The 23,787-nt window shown below is 39.3% G+C and overlaps 1 protein-coding gene across 4 annotated transcripts in view; it reads right to left on the bottom strand.

The window, feature by feature from the left end:
* Nucleotides 1-23,787, bottom strand: part of ECPAS (Ecm29 proteasome adaptor and scaffold) — a 111,642-nt gene that overhangs the window by 74,956 nt on the left and 12,899 nt on the right. For all 4 annotated transcript variants that reach the window (XM_043927184.1, XM_043927182.1, XM_043927180.1 and 1 more), the window contains 3 exons: nt 11,469-11,599; nt 2,530-2,646; nt 917-1,035 (listed from right to left, as the gene is read on the bottom strand). In XM_043927184.1, the coding sequence (XP_043783119.1) occupies nt 917-1,035; nt 2,530-2,646; nt 11,469-11,599 (367 nt within the window). The remainder of the gene's footprint in view (nt 1-916; nt 1,036-2,529; nt 2,647-11,468; nt 11,600-23,787) is intronic.

Genomic DNA, 23,787 nt, shown 5'->3' with positions numbered 1-23,787 from the left:
TTTAATTAAAAATAAAGTCATTCTAAAGCTAAAGAAATTAAACATCAATCATGTCAATATTTGGAATATAATATTAAATTTCCACTGTGTGAATTTAAGTAACACAGCTTCAGTAATTCCTTCTTTCACTATACCTGCTGCTATGAAAACAATTTCAAAAAGCGCTTACAATGTCTATTAATTTTACTTGTAGGAGGTCTTTCTGCACCAGCTGCCACAAGGACACAGCCCTCTGCACCTCGTTACCCTGTTACACGCGTGCACAGTCACTAAAGGGATCCTACCACACACTCCCCTAAGAAAAATTTTTTTTACTTGTAAATGTGAGCATTAAGATTTTTAAAAACTGTTTATGCTCTAAAAGGCGAACTGAAAACATGATTTAACTCTTTCCTCCATAGCTTCTCTTCATGTTTCTCACCACAAGGCTAGGATACAGAACTTTTGGGCTAAACCGAGAAGCTAAGGATGATAGTCTAAATCTTTTCATCTCTTCAATTCCCACATGAATACAAACGAATAATCAGTTTCTTAAGAAAACTGCTCTGAAGCTTTATGTCCTCCGAGAGAGAAAGGTTTGATGAAAAGCATATTAGAGCTCTAATTTTTGCAATCACGAGCTCTAATTTTTGCAATCAAGAAAATCAGTTGCTTCAAAAATAACTGACCAAACTGAAAATGCATTTAGATTGAAAAAAATGTTAATAGTTCTGTACAGTTTCCCATATGCTCACAAGATATTTTATAATTTACAAAATTAACCAAACGGTCATGTTGAGGTAACGCAGCAATGTCGGCTGAAAGAGTTCAACTCAAGCCTTTGTATTTGGCCGGGTGAGACCAGACGTGTGGATCTGTTTTTCAACGGCAGCACCGACTCTCAGAGGTGGGAACCAGGTAACCGGGGACAGCATACCTGTCCTGCTGGGGCTGAGGCTTTCCTTCCATGGCAGTAAGAAGCGTAGGAGCCAGCTCACACTGTTTCTCCACCGGCAGCCGAGGATAGCCCATCTTAACATAAATTATAGTAAAATTCTGACGCAATGAGAGAAAGGCAAGTTAGTATACAATAAATATTCAAGGATTTCAACAAAAACGTATGGTTGATAACCTAGGTAGTTATCTTATAATGAAGAAACAATCCTCCTTCCTCATGCTTATCACCTGTTTATTACAGCCTGGCCAACCAGTCTGTCTCAGGAAGAACTCCAGCCCCACTTACTGAAAATGCTTACTTTAAGATGGGCTTCATAGGAGGGAGCATGACCTAGTCTACAGCATTTAAACATACATCAAATCATCATGCTGTACGCCCTAAACATATACAACTCTATTTGTCGGTTATGTTTCAATAAGCCTGGGGGCAGGGGGGGAATTAGGTACTCACACCTGCAGTAACTTTTCACTGAAAAGAAAAAAGTAATCCTTTGACCTACCTACACTGACATACTACACACCAGTGTCAGATCTCCCAGTTTGTTACATTAATCCTTTCAAGCTAAGAGGAGGCCCTTTCAAGCTAAGAGGAGGTTCCAGGCTGTCATTTCCCAGCTGGTCAATTACTAAAATAACCTCAGTACATGTGGCACTGTGGTTCCTCACTCCAACACCTGACCAATGGATGATGAAGCAAGTGGGAAGTGTGCGAGCATCACTATAAACCATGTAAATGCCTCATTGTAAGCAAACCCATAAATGCATATCCAGATTTACACATAAGATAGAAACTTGCTTTTCTGAAGGACTTTAGAACGGCCTTCGTAAAACTGTTCCTTTAAAGACATCCTATTTGGCAGCTGTACTGGCACGCACTGTTCCTCTCTGCTTAGAGGAAGACACGTATAAGGGAGCTGTGTGCCCACAGCGGGCACAGACAAGGTGTCTGGGCCAGTAGGTGGCTCCAAAGGTTTGGAGTCCAGACGTTAGATAAGACCCAACAGCTTCTGCCTCAATGCCAGGAACCACAAGGACCAGGAACAGAACACCACCTGCCATTACATAGCATCAATATTTTTTACATTTCATTTTCATGAGAGAACACTTAATAGGAATATTTCTTACCAGCCCCAGTTTACTCTCTTTTAAAAAGAGTATCTTTCTAAATATATAATATATATATCAAATATATTATTTTTAGTTCAGCCTTCCTATCTCTTCCTGTCTTTTTACCTTTTTTTCCTTCTTCTATCATCCTTTACTTATTCTATGCTACATAACCCTTCTCTTTCTATTCATACCAACGTCTCATAATCTTTTACCAAGAATCAATCATTCTTTTATATATCAAAATACCTGACACATCACTACACCAACATTCCTTCGCCCTCTGTAAAACGGTCATGCATTAACCTGTTCCTACCATTTCCTCCAGGTCAATACTCAATGGAAAAACAGTGTGTTCGTCTGAAGAAAAACATCTCATGTTTTATTTAGAAATAGTCTGAGATGAAATTCTAGGCTGGCCAATATACTGATAACACCTACAAAACATTATGAAAGAAAACTTCCTGTAAGTCAGACAATACTCACTGTGACAAAGGAGACTGCAGCGGGGTCCTGGTACTGAACCAACAGCGTCTCCACTGGGAGCTGTATCTTGGGGCGGCTTTTGATGCGCTTATTCAGATGGACCAACAGCTCCATTACCTAAAAGAGAGGCAGGCATGAACTGAAATTCTTGATCATATTTTAAAAACAAATTCATTTCTCAACTATTACCTATTTTACTTTTTTTCTTGTAAAGGATGTAAATTTGGCATCCCAGAAAGGGAGTATAGAATATCAGAATCTTGCTCCAAAATGCTATCCCCAAGAATCCATATACCAGAATTTTACTAGGCAATGCATTTCACAATGTCCTTTAAGTTAATTAAAGTTGAGATTCCACAGAGGCCTGTACTGAGGCACAGTCCCCCAGAAGATGGTGAGCAAATGACTGCAACACACCATGCTACAGACTGAATATCCGTGTCTCCCAAAATTCGTAGAGCAAAGCCCTAATCCCCACTGTGATTTGGAGGTAATTGGGTTCGGATGAGGTCATGAGGGTAGAGTTCCCATGATGGGATGGATGCCCTTATAAGGAGATGAAGATATCAGAATTCTTCCGTTCTCTGTCATCTGAGGATAAAGCAAGAAGACAGCCCTGGGTAAACCATGAAAAGTTCCTGATGAAGAACCTGACCATGCTGGCTCTCTGATCATGGACTTCCAGCCTCCAAAACTGTCAGAAATAAATGCTGTTTATGTCATACGGTCGGTGGTATACTGTTATAGCAGCCCCTATAGACTAACTAAAAGTACTACAGAAAGAGAAATATTCAAGGTACTGTGAGTTTCAAGAAGAAAATGTGTCTGCCAAGATCAAGGAGGACTTCAAGGAGAAAGTGACAGGAAACAAGGTCCTAAAGAGCAGATGAAATTCCAAGCAGAAGGTCAGTTATAAGCAGGAATAAGAGGTCTAAACGAACACGGTGCGCTCTATCTGAGTGAAGCATAGACTGGTAAGAGATAAAAGTGGGGCTTAGATTATAAAAGGATTTGGGTAAAATGCTGAGAAGTTTTTACTTTATTCTGAAGATCATCTGATTCTATTAAGAGTTTAAAGTAAGTAACACCAAGCTTCCTCTCCTTTACGTGGGAAAAGACGGCAGAGACCGAGGTCAACAAGCAACAATTCTCATGGGAAGAAAGGAAGCTACAGAGGCTCATGTCAAATGACCCCAGTCTTACTATAAAAGTGGGATAACACCACTTTATCTAACTAAGAAAAGAGCACTGAGATAAAAGATTTTTACAAAGCCTTAACTAAAGACTCAAGAATTTAAAGTGAGACTATTCCAGAGGGCACAGCTTACACTATTCTCCATCATTTCTGGAATCTGAGCTCTAGCTTCAAAGCAAGTATTAAGGAGAGCTTATAGGGATGTTCACAGCAAAAGTTCAGTTATTTACAGCAATCATGAAATAAGTGCATTTTAAGAATAACATATCAAATAATATTCATTAAACAAGTGATAATAATAATCATAAAATAGCTGACATTTATCAAGCAGTTTCCATGCAGAACAGCACTTTGCCTTCCTTGTCTCATCTGATTCTCAAAACCACTGGGAGAGGTGCTATTATCACTCCCATTTGATCGAGGAGACAGCAAGTGGCACAGTCAAGATCTGACTCCAGGATCCGTATTTTTAACCTTATAAGACACACTGACAGTTGAGCTCAATTCATCTAAAGTGTCTGTCACTGTGAGACACTCTCAGGACCCTGGGACTTTGCAAAGACCAAGAATTCTACATTACCATGTTTACCTCACCCAACCTCCTGCCCATCCAGATCTGTGAGTCAGCTGGATGACAGGGGAAAAAATCAGGAGACAGGCCAAAGGAAACAGACCTCCTCCGACAATCTAAGCTAGGCTGATTCCTATAAGGACCCAATGGAAAATCATCACTGATGGAGATAAACAATCACGCCCAGAATTACATACTCTCTTATTTATCACAGTTTTAAAATTTTAAGTCAATTAATTACTTAATTTTCTTCTAGCAATATTATCACCTTAAATATTGATTCACTTCCCAAATTTGATTATCTACTGCCTGGAACCCTTTATAAACTGATAAAAATCAAGACATCCACTGAACCAGTCCTTCCCCCAGCTAAAATCAACAACAGTTAACCTCTGTCAGGAAGCCTCAGAATTATTAGTCATGGGTGTATAATATTTTGTCTCTGTCAGTTCTTATTACTCATTCATTTAAATTCATTTGTTCATTAGTAAACTTTTTAATGGAAGTATAACATATAGCTGAAAAGCAAAGTTAAGAATGTGTAAGGCTTAATAAATTTTCACAAAGGAAACGCATTTTTGTAATACCAGAAGTACAAAGTTTCTGCACCCAACTCACTAGCGCCTCTTCCTGACTTCTAATACCAGATTTAAATTTATATCAACAGAATAGGATGAACTCATGTGTTTTTCATTCTGTATTATATCTGATTTTCATCCATGTTGTTGTTCACAGTAATGGTTCACTTTTACTGCTCTACTAGGAAGAAAACCAGAATGTATCCATTCTCCTCCATCATGATAGATATTAGATTATTTCCAGTTTGGACCATTAGGAATAATTACAATGAACATTCTTAGTTATGTCTTTTGGTGCACAAGTATAAACATTTTTATTGTATATAAACCCAGGACTGGAAATGCTTGGTCATGAAGTATACATACGACAAACCTTAGAATATTTCCAAGCAGTTTTCCAAAGTGGTTATACTAATTTACACTCCCACCAGCAGTGGTCAGTTTTAATTTTATGTAAAATAGAATTCTACATAACATATCTCATTTTCCTTAAAACAGGAAATGTACTCTAATGATATGTCAGTAGAAATCTAAAACTTATTTCTCTTGTGAATTCCCTGCTGGTCCAGTGATTAAGACTAGGGGCTTTCACTGAGATGGCCCAAATCCAATCCCTGGCCGGGAACTAACTCCTAGTTTCATTGACTATAAATCTCTACATGCTGAAACTATTTATACATAAGTTTTTACTAAAAAATACTCTGCTTTTATATGAGTCTTATTTTTATGATTAAAAAAAGGTATAATGTTTGTAACTGCATTCTAGATTTGTGACAAATATCTGTATCTTTTATTAACAATTACATAATAACCAAAAGTCCAATTATTATATTGGTTCTATTTGCAAAAGGTATTAGTATAACTGCAGGACTGTACAAATCATGAAAGTCTGACCAGATAGCCATATTTCAAAATAATTAAAAATCTGACCCAGTATCTAATACTTCAAAACAAATAAAAGGGAAACATACATCAAGCCTCCACCACCTGGAGTCAAAATAAAGTGAAAGTCACTCAGTCGTGTCCGACTGTTTGCAACCCCATGGACTATACAGTGCATGGAATTCTCCAGGTCAGAATACTGGAGTGGCTAGTCTTTTCCTTCTCCAGGATATCTTCCCAACCCAGGGATCGAACCCAGGTCTCTCGCACTGAAGGCGGATTCTTTACCAGCTGAGCCACTAGGGAAGCCCGGAGTCAAAACAACATGCAGGCAAATTATGTTACTGCTCTCAGCCATTCTTTCATCCCCACCTCTCATTCACTGACCCTTCATGTACTGAATTTACTTTCATACGTAAGTGAAAGAATGAACGTGGTTGCCATCAAATGGAGGCAAAGCCTGGCAGAAATTACTTAGTTTGGGGTTATCTCTCATGTGTCACAAAGCTAATTATTTAGCTTCTCTGAGCCTCAGCTTTTTCCTCGATAAAATGGGAATAACATGAGCTTCTATACCCTGCAGAGCTGTTAAGTAAGTTGTAATGAATTGAGAGACAATAACCACATAGGCATTTAATGCTTTGCATTATTATCATTTTCAGAACCACTTTTCCTCATTTGCAGAAATCAAATGATAACACTTCACAGGCCATTGTGAGGATTAAATGAAAATATATGTCAGAGTCTAGCACACTGCTTAGAATGTAAACAGGTATCTCAGCTGTTAAATCTCTTTTCCCTTAGGCCAGAAGTTTCCACACTTACTTAACAGCAAAACCTCTGTATCAACAGAAATGATATGTAAAAAAAGCAAATAAAATTGATATTTTATAATATAAAACAAAGTTCACAATAATTATATCTTTAATACTTTATTCTATTTTGCTGCTTTTTAAAATTATAATAGAAAAACCCATTTATTACAACAGATCAAAAGAAGTCATAATCATCCCTTTTCCCCAGTCCACTCACAGCCACTCAAAGACACCAATGTTAACAGTCCACTGTTCTTCCTCACATCGTTCTCTGCAGTCACATAAACTTCTACAAACATATTTACATCTTTAGATTTTACTTCTTTACTTTTTACAAAAATGAGCTATATATCATTAACATCAGCAGAGAGTCTGCTTTGTTTCCAGTTAAAAATATATAAGCTTCTTAATTTAGACCTAACTCATTCTTTGTTAATAGTTGCACAATATTCCACAGAATTCAAAGTTGTTTTCAAAAAATCACCTGTACTACTCATCACTCAAAGGAAATACATGTTCACATATTTCCTTCAAGCTTTTTGTAAAAAGGTTAGACAAAGTCACCAATAGATCAAAGTCAGCATTATTTGGAATATGAGAAGAAAATCAAAGGCAAACTTCCAGGGAAGAAGCTCCAAAGGTCCTTTTTCAAATTAGCAAGTTTCTAAAAACCTGACATGCTACACAATGAAATATAAAAATGAAATATTTTTTCCTGAATTCTACAGCTTGAAAAACAAAGAAGAAAGCTATGACTTCTTTGGAAAAGATCTTTAACATATATATATTTATTGACAAATATCTTGGAGAACACACAGGAGGCAGTGAGAAAACAAGTGTAATAAGTAAACTGAGGAAAAAAGGCAGATATTGCTTAGAATTCTAACAATAGTAAGTGATTCAAAGTTTCAGACAGGATCCAACCACAAAACAGCTCACCAGATCCTCAGTGCTTTCTAAAGAAGTAAGAAATAGAAGGGTAGAGGGAGAGGGAAGAAATCTGATCAAGATAAAATAATTTATTTGCTGGTAACTGAGTAAAACATTTTGTTTATGCAGATACAAATTAATGATTGAAATGTTAAGAATGTGGATACACTGGCCTGATTAATCATTATATTAAAACAATACAGGTGATCAAAGGCCTACACAGAAAATGTGTGGCAGGATGAGAAGGTAAGGAAGGAGAAGAGGGAGAGATGGAGAGACTGAGAACAGATCAAGTGATGAGCAATAACCAGAACCGATGTAAAATGCCCTCAATCCAAACCTCAAAAAAAAGAGAAAGTGACATGTCAATTATATTGATGAAGAGATGCAGCCAAAGTAAATAAAGTTAAACTGATCAGCTGAGCCAAAGATTCACCAATCAAACCTACATGGAAGGAAAACACTGGTTACAATACTCATCTCAGAGGAGAGATACTAGGGTAAGAAAAAAATCTTAAATGGCATTTAAAAGACAAGAAACGTATGTAACATATTATAAATCACTAAGAAAGACAAGATCTTCAATTTGTGCACCAAAAGCCATCCAGGTGAAATTATTAAAAAGAAAATCAGAATAATCACAACAGCAGCAGGAGACTGTAATTCACTATCAGTTTACAACAGGACTAGAAGACAGGCTTCTCAAGAAATGAGAGAACAGTGCGGAGTGGCCTCTCCACACACTGAGCTCCCATATTCTACACAAAGGAACTATTCTTTTTAATCTAATGAATAGTTTTTATGAACATCAGAAATTACATACTTTAAAAGATTAGAGCATTTGCTCACTTTGGTTCCCAATCAGAATGCAATAAAACCATGCAAATTTTACAGAAATTTGAAACTAAAAACAATATTCTTATAAACTGTCAAGTCAAAAATAAAATAACCTAAAACTGCTCATCAGTATAATGGGGTATAAGTGAAAGTCAAAGTCGCTCATTGTGTCTGACTCTGTGCAACCCCACGGACTAGACCCTGCCAGGCCACTCTGGCCATGAGATTCTCCGGGCCAGAATACTGGAGTGGGTAGTCTTTCCTTCTCCAGGGGCTCCTCCCGACCTAGGGATCGAACCCAGGTCTCCCACAAAGGAGGCAGATAGAGTCTTTACCGTCTGAGCCACCAGGGAAGCCCAAGAAAACTGGAGTGGGCAGCCTATTCCCATCTCCAGGGGATCTTCCCGACCCAGCAAGCGAACTGGGGTCTCCTGCATTGCAGGCAGATTCCTTACCAGCTTAGCTACAAGGGAAGCCCAAGGAGTATAACCAAAATAGTAATCAAAAAGAAACCCTCAAGCTGAAGCCATTTTTGGTTCTGTTTCTTTTTTTTTTTTTACTTTAAACAAGTGACAAGCATGCCAAGTTTCACTTTCGTCTGTAAAATGAAAATCATATTTATACCTCACGTGATCTTGTGAGAATTTAAGTTATTAGCATTTTTCCTGGCACATAATAACCTCTATCATTACTGTATAAACTGAAATCTTACGTGAGAAAAATATACTAAAGGAAAACAAAAAAAGGAATAATTTGAATACAAACAGAAGAAAAATACACTTTTAAAAAAATCTAAAAGCTGTTTTTTGAGACTCCCCTGGTAAGTTCTTGGTTAAAAATCTGCCTTACAATGCAGAGGACGAGGGTTCAATTCCTGGTCAGGGAACTAAGATCCTGCATCCCCCAGAGCAACTTAGGCTCAGGTACCACAACTAGAGAGAGCCTGCCTGCAGCACCACTGAGCCTGTACGCCACAACGAAAGATCCGGCACAATGCCAACGGAGGTCCGATGCAGTCAAAGAAACAAACAAGTACTTTTTTAAAAAAAGACTGCAAATTCTTTTAAAAAAGGTGTTCTCTCTCCTTTAAAAAAAAAAAATGGTAGTAACAAAAAAAAGTAGAAACAAGAATGGAATTTCTCCACTTGAATGGTAAAAGAATATTAAGAGAAACAGTATGATAGAGGTGAACAATATACAACCGAACATATAGATGGTTAGAGATAAATGATTTTCTATAAAAGATAAAAACACAAGGAAATGTAAAAATCCTAAGTAAATAAGTTAAAAAAAAAAAACACCTTACTGAAAATACTCAGCCTAGAAGCCTAGACTGACACAAAAACTTCCTGCTTTCCTCTCCCGTCTCCCCTGCAAGTCCTTCTCCACCCCACAGCAGAGCGATGGTGTCACAGTCACCAGCCCCCTTGGCAAACTGCCCCTGGACTCCCCACGCCTGACCTCCCACCCCCTTCCTCTGATGCGCTGGGGGCAGCCCTGTGGCCCTCTTCAGCTCCCTGCCAGCCTTACACTCAGTTCCAGCTCCAAATCTCTGCACAGGGCCTTCTCTGCCCTTACTGGTCTCCCATTTCTGCGCCTGGCTATTTTCTACACATCGCAGAGGCCTCCCTTACACCCTACATTTAACTTAAATCAAGTCCCCAAATATATTCTTTCATAGGATCCTTTTCCATCTTAGCACCGACTGCAACTTTAACTCTATACTATTTGCCTGATGGTTTAATACTGGTCTCCCTAACTAGACGTTTCTTTCCTTCACCAAGGTACTCCTACCACCTGGCATATAAAAGGTACTCAGCAAATATCTGCCAAATGAATGATGAGACTAAATAAGGAAACAGAAACCAATGTATGAAGGCCTTTTATATCTTGCTATTCTGAGGGTAAGAAAAGGCCATAGGAGAGTTTTAAATAGGAAAATGACATAAACACATATCTATCTCAGCAAAGCAGTTATTAACAACGGGCATGTCAAATATTAATATATGACAAGAATGTCCTATTCCTTCCTGTAAACAGAACAGACATTCTTAAAAGATACTCTTTCTCCACTGAACTCAAACTGGGCCTCAAAATCCCTCTCAGGGCAGACCTCCAGGAAGGTCACTGCCAATCAATTAGAGTGGCCCAAGGGATGAAATCTGATGATAGATCAAAAACCCGAAAGTCTAGTATAAATACACGGGAAGACTAATGAACTATTTTAAACTGAAGAGTCCAAATGTTCCCTGTAGAACATTAGGTTAAAAAAGAACATCTTGATGTCACAGTTATGCAACTTTTAGTATAGTTCTTTACAAAAATCCTAAAACAGGAGCTATGCAAGAGTGCCTGGCTTTTAAAAACATCTCTTTTGCTTACCTTAAATTAAGTTCATATTCACTGTCATGCTTAGCTGCTCAGTTATGCCTGACTCTTTGTGACCCCATGGACCCATGGACGCCATGACTGCCCGTGGGATCTCCAGGCAGGAATACTGGAGTGGGTTGCCATTCCCTTCAGGGAATCCCTGGTGGCTCGGGAATCCCTTTAAATTAAGTTCATATTCACAGCCAATGATTAAAGAGGATTTTTGCACCCCTGATGCAAAGAGCTGACTCACTGGAAAAGACCCTGGTGCTGGGAAAGATTGAAGGCAAAAGGAGAAGGGGGGCCAGCAGAGGATGAGATGGTTAGAGTGCATCACCAACTCAACGGACATGAATCTGAATAAACTCCAGGAGACAGTGAAGGACAGAGGAGCCTAGCGTGTTGCAGTTCATGTGGTCGCAGAGTTGGACACAACTTAGCAACTGAACAACCACCACTTTTCATACTGGACTCAAGAGCATGGATTTTAGATCAGGCCTCCATACATTCCAGAACAATTATCTCAACTATTATCATCGAGTACTGATGCCAAGTTTATTGGAGCTAAAAGTAGCTGTGCTAAGCATTCCAAAGGTACTCTGAAATCATGGAAGGAGGTTATGGACTTACTGTCCATTTGTGAAATGCCTTAACTGGGTTCAGGAAGCTAGATTTCGATAATGGAAACAGAAAACTCACTTCATAAAATCCATCCATGTACTCCCCATTTAATCCCCCCGCAACAGCCCCAGCACGCTTACCTTTTTGCGCACGCCTTCTTGGGTGCTGGACAGCTTGAGCAAAACAGGAGGAAGGAATTTAGATATGATATTCTGTAACTGCTCATCTGTTTCAGCATGTCCAAGTCGTAAAAAGACTCGTTCAAGCTGATCTAAAACATAAAAAGAAAAAAGGAGAACTTAGCAAATCAAACAGGACCAAGACTAATCACTTTTCTTGCCTAATCCTTTTTTCTATATGCAGATCTTTCAGTCAGAACTTTAACCATAGCTAGCCCTGTATACGGATGATTTTGGCCCCACTGTCAAACAATACTAAAAAGGTTTACTAGCTAATTATCCTGTCTTAGAACTGTCCTGGTCATTTAACCTCTAGAAGGGAAGAAAACAAAGCTAAATTTCTCTGCTACTCACAAAACTATTCAGTGCTTCTAAAGGATGGGGATACCAGAAAAGATACAAAGGTTTTTAAGAAATCTTTTAAATAAGAGAGCCAGGAAAGAGAACTTTAATCAGATACCAGTGATCTGGTCTTTGGTGAAACCATCTTACTGATGAAATTTCTGCAAAGACAGAATCACTGCCCACTACTACTGGAATTAGCCAAACAGACTGTGAAAGATAAATTTCCACCAAGAAAGCCACTGAGAAAGAAACATCTTAACACCATAGGGATGCTTTCAGCAAAACCCAGTCTGTGATAAACTACAGAATAAATAACTAACACACTCAAAGTTTCCATCTGTTCAATTAATACACTGCAGGGGAGGGAAGAGGTAAAAGGGGAATTTACCAATGGCAAATGACTGGATATTTGACTTTTGTTAATTAGTATTTATTTTTTAGATGTTATAATTGTATTGTGGTTATGTTTATTTTTTTAGAGGTTCTTATAAAAATGATCAGTAGTGATTAGGGAGCCTTCTAAGGGGCTGAAAATATCCTACATCTCACATTCTGAGTGGTGATTACAAAGATATATATTATAAAAAGTCACAAGCTCTACACTTTCATACTTTCTACTGTATCTACTATACCTCAACTTTAAAATTTATTTTAAAAATTTAAAAGAGTTCTTTCCTTCCAGAGATAAAGACTGAAATATCTACTAGTGAAATAACATAGCAACTTAGATTTACATCGAATAATTGAGGATGTACTGGAAATCTGCTGAAAGAGTAAATTTCTGATGTTCACCTCACCAAAAATAGAAGGCAACTGTGAGAAAGATATTTTAATTGGCTTAACGGAACTATTCATTTCATTATGTATATGTGTATCAAGTTATCATGTTGTACACCTTAAATACATATATGTATTATTATTTCAAAAAGTAAAAATAAATAAAAAGTCATGGCTTCAGTCAGGTCCTCATTTTAAAATAAATAAATAATTGGGGGTGCTGGGGTGAGCTATAGGGAGAAGCCATACAAATGAAACCAAGATTGGTCATTAGTTGATAACTGTATAAGCTATGGGATAGATACTGAGAATTTGTGCTTTAGTGTATACTTGAAATTTCCATAATAATTTTCAGAGAAAGATTTATATATATATACATGCACACACACATAAAGATATAGATACATAAATATAGATACGTAGACATGTATCTCCACGGGGAGCCTAGAGGCAATGACAACCTGGCACAAGCTAGTAGCAACACGCACCCCCAGTGCCCAGACCTTATTTAAAACCATTCTCCAGGCAAAGGAGTCCGACTCCAGGGCCAGGGTGGAGAACAACCCAGGTGGACCTGAAGCAACCTGCAGAAAGGAAAGGGGGCCAGATAGGAAAGGGGGCCTGGAATGGGGCAGAAGGATGCTGGAACCACCCTGAAAGAGCTCCATCACAGTCAAGGCTGGAACAAACTGAGGAACTAATAACACAGCATTGGATTCTAACCCAAAGTATAAAAGAAATCTACATGACCCAGTGATATAAATAAATGATTGAATGGTTAAATGCATGGAGGAAAAGAGATAAGTCTTTCTTACAGAATTTCAATGAATATATGTGTAGATACTTCCCCCTACAGGAGATAGACCTTAATTCCTGCCTCTAACCATCACCCCTGCAGGGTAGACTAGATTTAGCGACTTGCTTTCAAAGAATAGAAGAGAGAATGAAGAAGACGTTAACTTCACAGTGGTACAACTGGATAAACACTATTTTAACCAGGTGATGCCATGGTGGGTACCAGGCTCCCAAATGTGACAAGAAGGGCGTTTCACGTCTGGGGTATTCCTTCCGAAAACTCATGACCTCTATCTAGACAAGGAATAACACAAACAAACCAACAACACCAAGTCAAAATACATCTCACAGGACACATGGCCAGTACTGCCCAAGATTTTCAAGATCATGAAATAGAAAGACTAAGAAACTGTCACAGACCAGAGGAGTCTGGGGAGACGTGACAGCTAAATGCAGTGTGTCAACCTGGACTGGATCCCAGAACAGAAAGAGGACGTTAGTGGAAAAACTGGTGACATCCAAATAAAGTCTCAAGTTCAGCTTTTAAAACAGTAAAGGAAGGAATGGGGGAGAGGTGCGGATGCTGACTCTGAGGTTAGCAGGCCGAATGCTTCTGTTTGCTAGTAGCTGAAACACTGCTATAAAAGTAGCTCTTAAAGACAATGGAGTCAATGTGGAAGTTAGAGGTAAGGTGTCTCTGCCCTGCCTCAGCGCCTCAGAGATCTCAGGCAGTGGAAATTACAGATTTTAGCTACAGAAACTTAAAATTGTTCTGCGGAAGAAGGCAGAGCTAGATTCTTCATAAGAAACTGATCTGCAGAATCTGTGCCAAAGGCTTAAAAAAAAAAATCAAGTGACATCTGGTCCCTTTCATTTTTCATACAATCAGTTGGGTGCTGCTTCTGTATGCCCAAGACTTCCCTGGTGACTCAGATGATAAAGCGTCTGTCTATAATGCGGGAGACCTGGGTTCAATCCCTGGGTGGGGAAGATCTCCTAGAGAAGGAAATGGCAACTCACTCCAGTATCCTTGCCTGGAAAATCCCACGGACAGAAGGGCCTGGTAGGCCATAGTCCATGCGGTCACAAAGAGGTGGACACGACTGAGCGACTTCACTTTCACTTTCTGTATGCCCAGCAGTTTCTCCCTGACTAGAAAGGAAAAGATAACATCCCAACACAGTAAAACTGCTGTTGATGGGAATGTGGGAATGGAAAGAGAGGGCGCTGGACATCACGTGGGGGTCCTTGTCAGAGAAGTCGAGCGCTCTTAAGGAACAGCCAGCGCCTCTGCACCCTTTGAGGAGGTCAGGGTCACACTGCTGCATCATTCTGAGTAACAGCAGTACTTTCAATAAACCACCATCAATCGTGTTCAACTTTATGGAAAGGAAAGTAAATAAAAATGCAGATATAATCGACCACTGACCTTTTCAGCCTACAACGTCAACAAAAACAGGGGAAAACATTTGGCAACAGGATGGTGGCTGAATCCTGTTGTCAGAGGCACAAGAGGAGGAGAACATGTGCCTTTCCCCTCGACCCTGGACGCTGAGCCCCGGGAGAGTGACAGTCGCATCAGGCCTCTAACCCCAGACGTGTCTATTCAGAAACAAGAAGTGTAACCGAACGTTCCGAAAATTCAAGAGGAATCTAACATTCAAGTTCACCCTTTGCAAGGACTTAGTGTTCAGCTGTAGGAATTGAGATCCTCTAGGTCATCACCAAAGCATCCGAGGTATGACAGACATTATTCTAGAGTCAAAAGCAAGTTCCATCAATGGTGATGTTATTCCTCTTATTCAAACCTATACTGAGTTAATTTCACTTAGGAGTAAATTAAAGACATCACCATACCCTCAGATCACCACTGTTCAATGTGGGGAATATATTCTGAACTATTATCTTTTCCTGTTCATACACTAATATTATTTTAACCTAAAAACTGGAATATAACATATACTATTTTACAATTTGCCTTTTTTTTCCCTTTTAATTAACACAAACACATGGAGTAATGCATGTTTCAGGACTTTTCAGATTTTTTAATTAAAATAAAGTATATATGCTTTGTATTTCAAATAACCCTAACCACATTGTGTGTTCTAGGGCAGTTCCTATAATTAGATACATTCAGATTTCTACAGTAAGACAGATGAATATGTCTTACTATGCGGGATAGTCAATTATAAAGAACCTCACGTCCATTCAGGTCAGGTTTTAATATCAAAAGAATTACACTAGGAAAAAAAAAAAACTTGAGATATGTATAAAATTTTAAGTATCTTTCCATCAGTCCAGTTCAGTCACTCGGCACTAAAGAAAGATCAAATTGATAATAGCAACTTTAGAAGTAGTATGATTTATTCAACTATGTGTGCTATTACCAGATTTATAGTACCACAAACAGTACTCCAAAGAACATCTTTATCCTGTGTACCTGTGCACTTGGGTGGGTTTCTGGAAGCTAAAACCCTAGAGATGGGACTACTGGGGCAAAGTGTAGGACTGTCAAGTTTAAGAGATTCTGGAAAAATGCCCTTCCAAAGGTTATGATCCATTTTACCACTAGCAGTACATGTAAATACCAATTTCCCTATATTCTCGCCTACACTGAATAATCTAATCAATCTTACCAAGATTGTAAGTAATCCATCTTAGCTGAATATGATAGATGAGAAAGAACCATACTATTGTTTCATATATATGTTACTACTGAGGTAAAGTGTCTTTTCAAATATTTATTGGTCATTCAAAATATTTTCTTCAGTGAATTTCCTTATTCTTTTGACCCGCTAAGTTCTAAAAGCTTTTATATAATATTGAAAAAATTTCTGCCTGTTCCCCCATACATTAAAATGCTTTTTTCCCAGTATGCCTAGTGACTTTTTTCTTGTCGTATCTAAGTTTTTAAAATATCAATGTACCATCCCTTCATTTTATGGCTTCTGAGTTTCTAGCCATGCATAGAAATGCCTTTTTAACTCTAAGATTATAAAAATACTATATTCTACAGGAAGGAGTTAACACAGCGGGCCTGAGACTGCTGTCCTTACACGGTTTTGTCAGTCCAGGCCAGTCCTTGGCCGCCACAGGAAAGCTTGGGTTTCAGGAGGGCTCCCACCATTGCCAGGGCTGATGAAGACTGACTCGCGGTGTCTGAACTGTTTGTGCAAACAATATGCTGTATGCTCAACACATGCTTTCCTCCTGAGAATCTGGAATTTTGCAATGTGTTAGGCAGAAGGTGCCAATGTGAAGAGCACCAAATAAAAGCCTTCAGTAATGAGTCTCTAATGAACCTTCCCTGCAGACAACACTTCACACGTGTTGTCATCACTTGTGTGAGTTGTCCTAACTCACTGCTGAAAAATTACTCATGTCCCATGTGCCTCAACTGGGAGAGGACTCTCAGAAGCATGCACCTGGCTTCCTCCAGACTGCTGCTTTTTATCCTTTCATGGTAGTAAGTATTAACCATGAGTACCAGTAAGTGTGTACTCCTGTGAATCCCAGGCAAGTCATGGAGTCTGGGGGTGGTCCTGGCAACTCTGACACACACACACTTATCTGTGTTTTCTTCTAGCTCTTACGATTTCCCTTTCTATATCCAAGTCTTTAATACAACTTGAATTTTTTTTGGCTCATGAGGGATGTAAAGAAGCCCTTTTTTTTCTTTTGTGGGTTTTTAAAATCTCCTTCATTGTAAAATAAAACATTTAGAAATGTGTGCAAGATGTAAGTGTAATTTAATGGGTTATTATAAACACCTATGTAACTACTGCCCAAGTCAAGAAGAAAAATTTGTTTTGAAACTTGCACAAAGAAAGGTTTCTACTCGACTTGGAGAGGACTGAAAGACTGTTGAACACTCAAAAGCACCATGAATTTTAAGGTCACCTAAGATCACAGAGGTGATTACAGCCATGTATGAACTAGAACAGGGTCTTTTGACGTTCAGTCTAAAAACCTTTGCCTACCTATGAGGAGAAGGGGGCAACAGAGGATGAGCTAGTTGGATGGCATCACCAACTCGATGGACATGAGTTTGATCAAACTCCAGGAGATAGTGAAGGACAGGGAAGCCTGGCATGCTGCAATCCATGGGGGTCACAGAATCAGACACGGCTGAGCAACTGAACCACCACCACCCATGCAACTGTCTACCACGATGACCTGTATTTTACTGGGCAGGATCCCCGTACACCGCACCTTCTAAAAGGAGCCCTGTTTAAGAGAATCACCAGAAGGTCATAAGAATTTGCCAGAATCAGGTGGAATCCGTGACAATGGGAAAATGTACAAATTCAAAGGTCAGAAAACAACACCAGAGAAAGCTCATTACTATGAATAAGAAGCTAAGACCATACGTGTCAACCTATAAGTGACCTCCTCCTGCCTGCTCCTCCAGATTCCCTCCTCCTCCTAGGCCCAGCACCCTGCTACCTTCACCCTGTGAAGCAGGCTCCCTGTCTAGCTCACTCATTCACTCACACACTCATTCCAGCATGAATCGAAACCCTACTGTGTGCCAGAGCTTGGTGGGCATGGGTACAGAGTAGAGAAGAAAGAGGCGAGGCTGGTGTTCATGCTTAGCACACATGTATGGTATCTGCAGGAGAAAAAAAAAAAACCAAAAGGCCTGGGACGGCCTGCTCAAGACAAGAGCACTTAAGGATGGAAGAAGGACAGTCTGAGAAACGGAAGGACAGGCACCACACAAAAACAGGAAGAAAACTGGTATGAGGTCATAAGAATGAAGCAAAGAAAAAATGGACTAGTCAGGAAGAACTGGAAAAATTTGCTTGCCTGTATTAAAAACAAAAAATTTAAAAACTCCATGCAGGTAAATAAATGATAAAAGTGTAAGGAGCAAGATTTTAAAGCTTTTAAGAGAAAACTGAAAAGGGAACGCTAAAGTTCAAGTACAAAGCACCAAAGGCTAACAGGTTAAGATTTTAAAATATCATAAAACACACCATAAAGTAAAAGAATAAGCTATAAATAGGTACAGTGCTTTTAAATGAAAAGAACTTGAGCACAGAGCATACTTTAAAAACTCCTACAAATCAAGGAAAAGCAAATTAATTCAAACTTTTTAAATGGACAAAGAATATAAGCAGACAATTCAGAGATGAGAGTCATATATTTAACAACACATAAAAAGATGCTTAATCACACTGATCAGGAATATGCAAAATTAACACAATAAGGAGATACAATTTCACACCTTTTACATTAGAAAAATGGGCTTCCCTTATGGCTCAGCTGGTAAAGAATCTGCCTTCAATGCGGGAGACCTGGGTTCGATCCCTGGGTTGGGAAGATCCCCTGGAAAAGGGACAGGCTACCCACTCCAGGATTCTGGCCTGGAGAATTCCATGAACTGTATAGTCCATGGGGTTGCAAAGAGTCGGACACGACTAAGCAACTTTCACTTCACATTAGAAAAAATCTTCAAATGTTGGCAAGGACTGGAAACCACCCAAGAGGAACTGAGGCTCACTGTTCATGCGGTGTACACTGATACAACCTCCGAGCAGCAAGTCTCTAGTTAAGCAGTCTCCACTGCAGCTCAACAGGCACATCCCTTCAACCTGGCAACCCTACTCCGGGGGAATATACTCTAGAGCAGGGCTAGTCAAACTAGTCCACCAGCCCTCTAAGAGAGAAGGAACACGTCTTGCTTCACTGGGAAAGTCTTACCAGCATAAGACATGTTAAATAAAATAACAGTGACAGTTGATTTACATTCTGCCATGAGTGCCCTATTTGCAAGACATCATTCCCCAGGCCTCAGACCACACCCTGTGTATCAATGTCCTGGAGAAAACTCCCAGGGAGAGACAAGCACCAGGATACCTCCAAGAAACTGCTCCGGGACTTCACTGGTGTCAGTGGCTAGGAATCCACCTGCCAACGCAGGCCACGTGACACGGGCTGGATCCCCGGTGCAGGAAGGCTTCACGGGCTGCACCACAAAGACTGAAGCCTGCGTGCCGAGAGCCCAGGCTCTGCCACGAGAGAAGCCACTGCAATGAGGCCGGCGCGCCGCAACAAGAGACAACGCCCCGCCTGCCACAGCTAGAGATCACCTGTGCAAAGCAGCAAGCACCCAGAGCAGCCAAAAATAAAGACATACATAAAAACTTTTAAAAGAGAGAGAAACTGTTCATTGCCACGGGGTCAGTAAATGAAAGAAAGAACAGAAACAACCTAAATGTCAGTTAACAGGAAAATAAAGAAAATGTGGCAGGCTCATACAACAATGAAAATACGCAAGAGTCACATGTCACATGGACCAACATAGCAATATCTTAAAAACTAAGGTCAAACAAAGCAAGCAAATTACAGGATATGTACGTTGTTAATTCCACTTATGTCAAGCTTTTAACAGTGTGTGTGTGTGTATTGCTTATGATATACATTGCACAGGAATGACAAGCTCCAGGTAAGAGAGAAGGGAAGGGGATAGGAGAGAAAAAAAGGAAAAAAAAGGAAAATTTGTATGGGGTAACACAGGGAGTTTGAATCTTATCAGTAATGTTTAGTCTTATTAAAAAATAAAAGACCTGAAGCTAACAGCAAAAAATGTACAGATCTGACAAAGATGAGTGGGGACGTAACTGTTTCTAAGATTATTCTATATATTTTTCTTCATACTTGAAATATTTCATTATGTTAAAAAATAATATACATACATAATAATTGTTTTATGATACTATATAAAAAGAAAATGTATCAGTAATTTTTCTTTATATTTTCATGTACTTTTCAAATATTCTTCAGGAAAAATATATTTCTTTCAGGAAAAATAACAAACAGAGCAAATTTTTTTTTTAAAAATCCATATTTCAAGGTTAAAGAAATTTAAACTACAGAATTTTAAAACCTGAAAGGAGCCTTAAAAGAATATGGGAGAACAAAAATAACATTTACTGTTAGAAATGCAAACTGACACAGCCACTTTGGGAAACTAAACACTCTAACCACACAATCCGCCAATTGCCTTCCCTGGTGTTTACCCAAAGGAGTTGAAAACATGTGTCCACAGAGAAACCTGCACACGGATGTTGACAGCAGCTTTATTCACTCAGCCTCACTGCCAACGCTTGGAAGCAACCAAGAGGTCCTTCAGCAAGTGAATGAGTAAACTGGTACACACAGACAATGAAATATTACTCAACACTAAACAAAAATGAGCTGTCAAACCATGAAAAGACATGGAAGAACCTTAAAGGCGTATTACCAAGTGAAAGAAGCGATCTGAAAACGCTACACACTGTGATTCTAACCATACGGCGTTCTGCAAAAAGAGACAGTAAAAAGACCAGCAGTCGCCAGGGAGGAGGAGGGGAGGGGGAATGAATATGACAAGCACAGAGGATTGTAGAGCAGTGAACATACTCTGTGATATTACAATGATGGATATGTGCCATTACACATCTGTCCAAACCCACTGAATACACAACACCAAGAGTCAACCACGGTGTAAACTTCAGAAGAGGGGTAATTATGAAAGTCAGTGTAGCTTCACCCTTGTGCAAGGGCAAGGGCATATGGGGAACCTCTGCCTTCCTGTCAGTCTTGCTGTAAACCTAAAACTGTCCTAAAAAAAGTCTTTAAAAAAGACTTAGTATCAAAGGAAACATATCAGAAACACAGATTCTTAAATCCCCAAATAAACAATTTTCAGTTTAGCTTATATCAGCTATAATATTCATGTAAGAAAAAAAAATCTACTAAGAATAAATATATTCATTCACTTTTCATTAAGTAATTCTCTGATTCTTATTATTCACCTGTCTTTAATTTCTCCAGCTAAAGGGAAACAAAGGATCTTCCTTCCTCCTAACCCTCAAGGAAGAAATAACCAGGAAAAGTTTAAGGGCTTCATTTCACTGTTATCTACCATTAGTCATGGATACTTCTGAAAATACATCATTATCCTTGAGAAATAAAACTGTCTAGATAAATCACTCATTCTTCATATCTCTCCATAAAATATAACTTTGGCCTCTGAGTCAGGGGAAAAAACGCTATTTTCTAATAGAATTATAAAAGGTGGCCTTCACTCATATCGTCACTTAAGGAAAAAGTATTTTTAAAAAATGAGAAAGAGAGAAGAAAAAGCAATAACTCACTTTCCTTAGATGAATCACCTCTTCATGACAACTTGCACATCAAAACATTCCTTAGAAAGTATGCAAGAAAAGCATTACTGTCAAAAGGACCAGGGCAAGACTATATTTAAGGTAGTAGTTATCTCTATGTGGTGGAATTTCAGAGGATTCTTTTCTGGCTTGCTGGTTTAATGCTATGTCATTACTAATTTATCAGTATTTCATGAGCATGAATTATTTGTGTGACTTAAGAAGAGAAAAATGGTTATTCCAGGGGGACAGGTTTCAGATTTCTTTACATTTGTTTAAATTCTCTATAAACAACATTATTTTTTTTTTCTGAATGTGAAAGCAAATTTTAAATTATAAATAAGGTTGAGAAGCCTGAAGTGGAAGCTCAGATTGAAAGGGAAAGCTGAGAATACGTGGACCACTGTTCACAGCATCATTAATCAATTAATAATCCAACACTACTGGATATGTTGAGAAAGATCTGCCAAGTTACCACTGAAATACACTAGACTATAATAGAATAATTTCACAAGGAAACAGACAGACTCCCTAAAAGTATTCAATTTCTTCTGCTTCACATATATGTGAATATATTATAGTCAAAAAGTAGTTTTATGTGGCTGTTTAGCCTCAGAAAAACACTGTGAGGTGAGCGGCTATTGTCTTCATTTGTAGACAAAAAATGGGCTCAGGATCCTGACTGACTTGCCAAAGGTCAAAGCTAATGACACAGAGTCACAAGTTGAACCAAGGTCTTTAACATCCAAGTGCACAACAGAACACAGTTACCTCCCTCTAAAGTATTAATATCATTTACTGAAGTAGGTAATATTCGTTTCAACTTACAGATGAGGAAGCAGAGCCTAGAATTCATTGAGAATGTTGACCAAGACTACAAAGGTAGGAAGTGGCAGGGCTAGGATTCAAACTCCTGGTCCAACTGCAAACCCAATGCTCCTTCTGGATATGCTAAATTACAACAAGGCTGAGGCGGAGAAAGTGGGCGGGGATGACGCTAAGCCTTGCTAGACAACTATGTACAACATGACTTTGTACTCTGACCCAAGCCAGTGTGACAGGAATGGCCCCTGACTCATTCATCTCTTCCTCAGGTGCACAGACAAGCTGGAAGTACTAGATGACCTTTAATTCCTAGTTCCAAACCCCTCCTGAGAGCCCCTCTTATATCCACAAGACTCCCTGATTCCTTATAGTAAATATCCCATTTTTGCTTACACCATCTTACCACCTGATAAGTAAGTGAAAGTTGCTCAGCGGTGTCTGACTATTTGAGACCCCACGGACTATACAGTCCATGGAATTCTTCTCCAGGCCAGGATACTGGAGTGGGTAGCCATTCCCTTCTCCAGGGGATCTTCCCAACCCAGGAATCAAACCCAGGCCTCCCGCATTGCAGATGGATGACTGCAATGAGTCACCAGGGAAGCCCTCGGGGAAATTCACCATACCACTGGGTCCAAACGCAAATGGACGGTCTTTGCCAAGAAGGGGAAAAAAAAAACAGATCTACTTCTGTTAAAGTACATTAAAAGGGACTTCCCTAGTGGTCCAGTGGTTAAGACCTCGCCTTCCACTGGAGGGGAGGCGGGTCCAATCCCTGGTCAAAGAACCAAGATCCCACAGGCCTTGCAGCCAGAAAACCAAAACATAAAATAGAAGCAATATTGTAACAGATTAAAATACTTTAAAAATGGTCTGCATCCAAAAAAAAAAAAAATCTTAGGGAAAAAAGGACATTAAAAAAGTAAGTAGCAGCTAGAACAAGCAGCATATGCCTGGGGTGAATCTCAAAGGAGACAGGAAGTCCTTCGTAAGAGTGGACCAGTCCAGCCACAAAGGACCTTCTCGACCATGCATCACATTACTCCCCACCAGCCGTCCACACTCCAAGAGCTGCTTAGGTGTGCCACCTAAGCATTCTTTCTAAGTATTCTTTCTGCCCAACTCTTTTTATCGACCAAGTCCCTCATACAGGAATACTCTCCCAACCACTCCTGACCATCTCTCCATCTCCACATACCCAACTCTTCTCCATTTGAGGTCCAGCTCAAATACTACATGCTTCACACGTACACATCCCATTCTGGCTCAACAAACTCTCAAAGCCCTTTTCTCCATCTCCCCTGGCATTTGTTATCTTTCGCTGTACATTTTGCCAACCTTCCTTCCCAAGACCGTACAACTCTGCGAGGTGTGCCTCCACATGA

The sequence above is a fragment of the Cervus elaphus genome, chromosome 16 (assembly GCF_910594005.1).
Source record: "Cervus elaphus chromosome 16, mCerEla1.1, whole genome shotgun sequence".
Taxonomy (NCBI): Eukaryota; Metazoa; Chordata; class Mammalia; order Artiodactyla; family Cervidae; genus Cervus; species Cervus elaphus.
The sequence above is the reverse complement of the archived record's forward strand: the minus strand, read 5'-3'. Positions and strand labels throughout refer to the sequence as shown.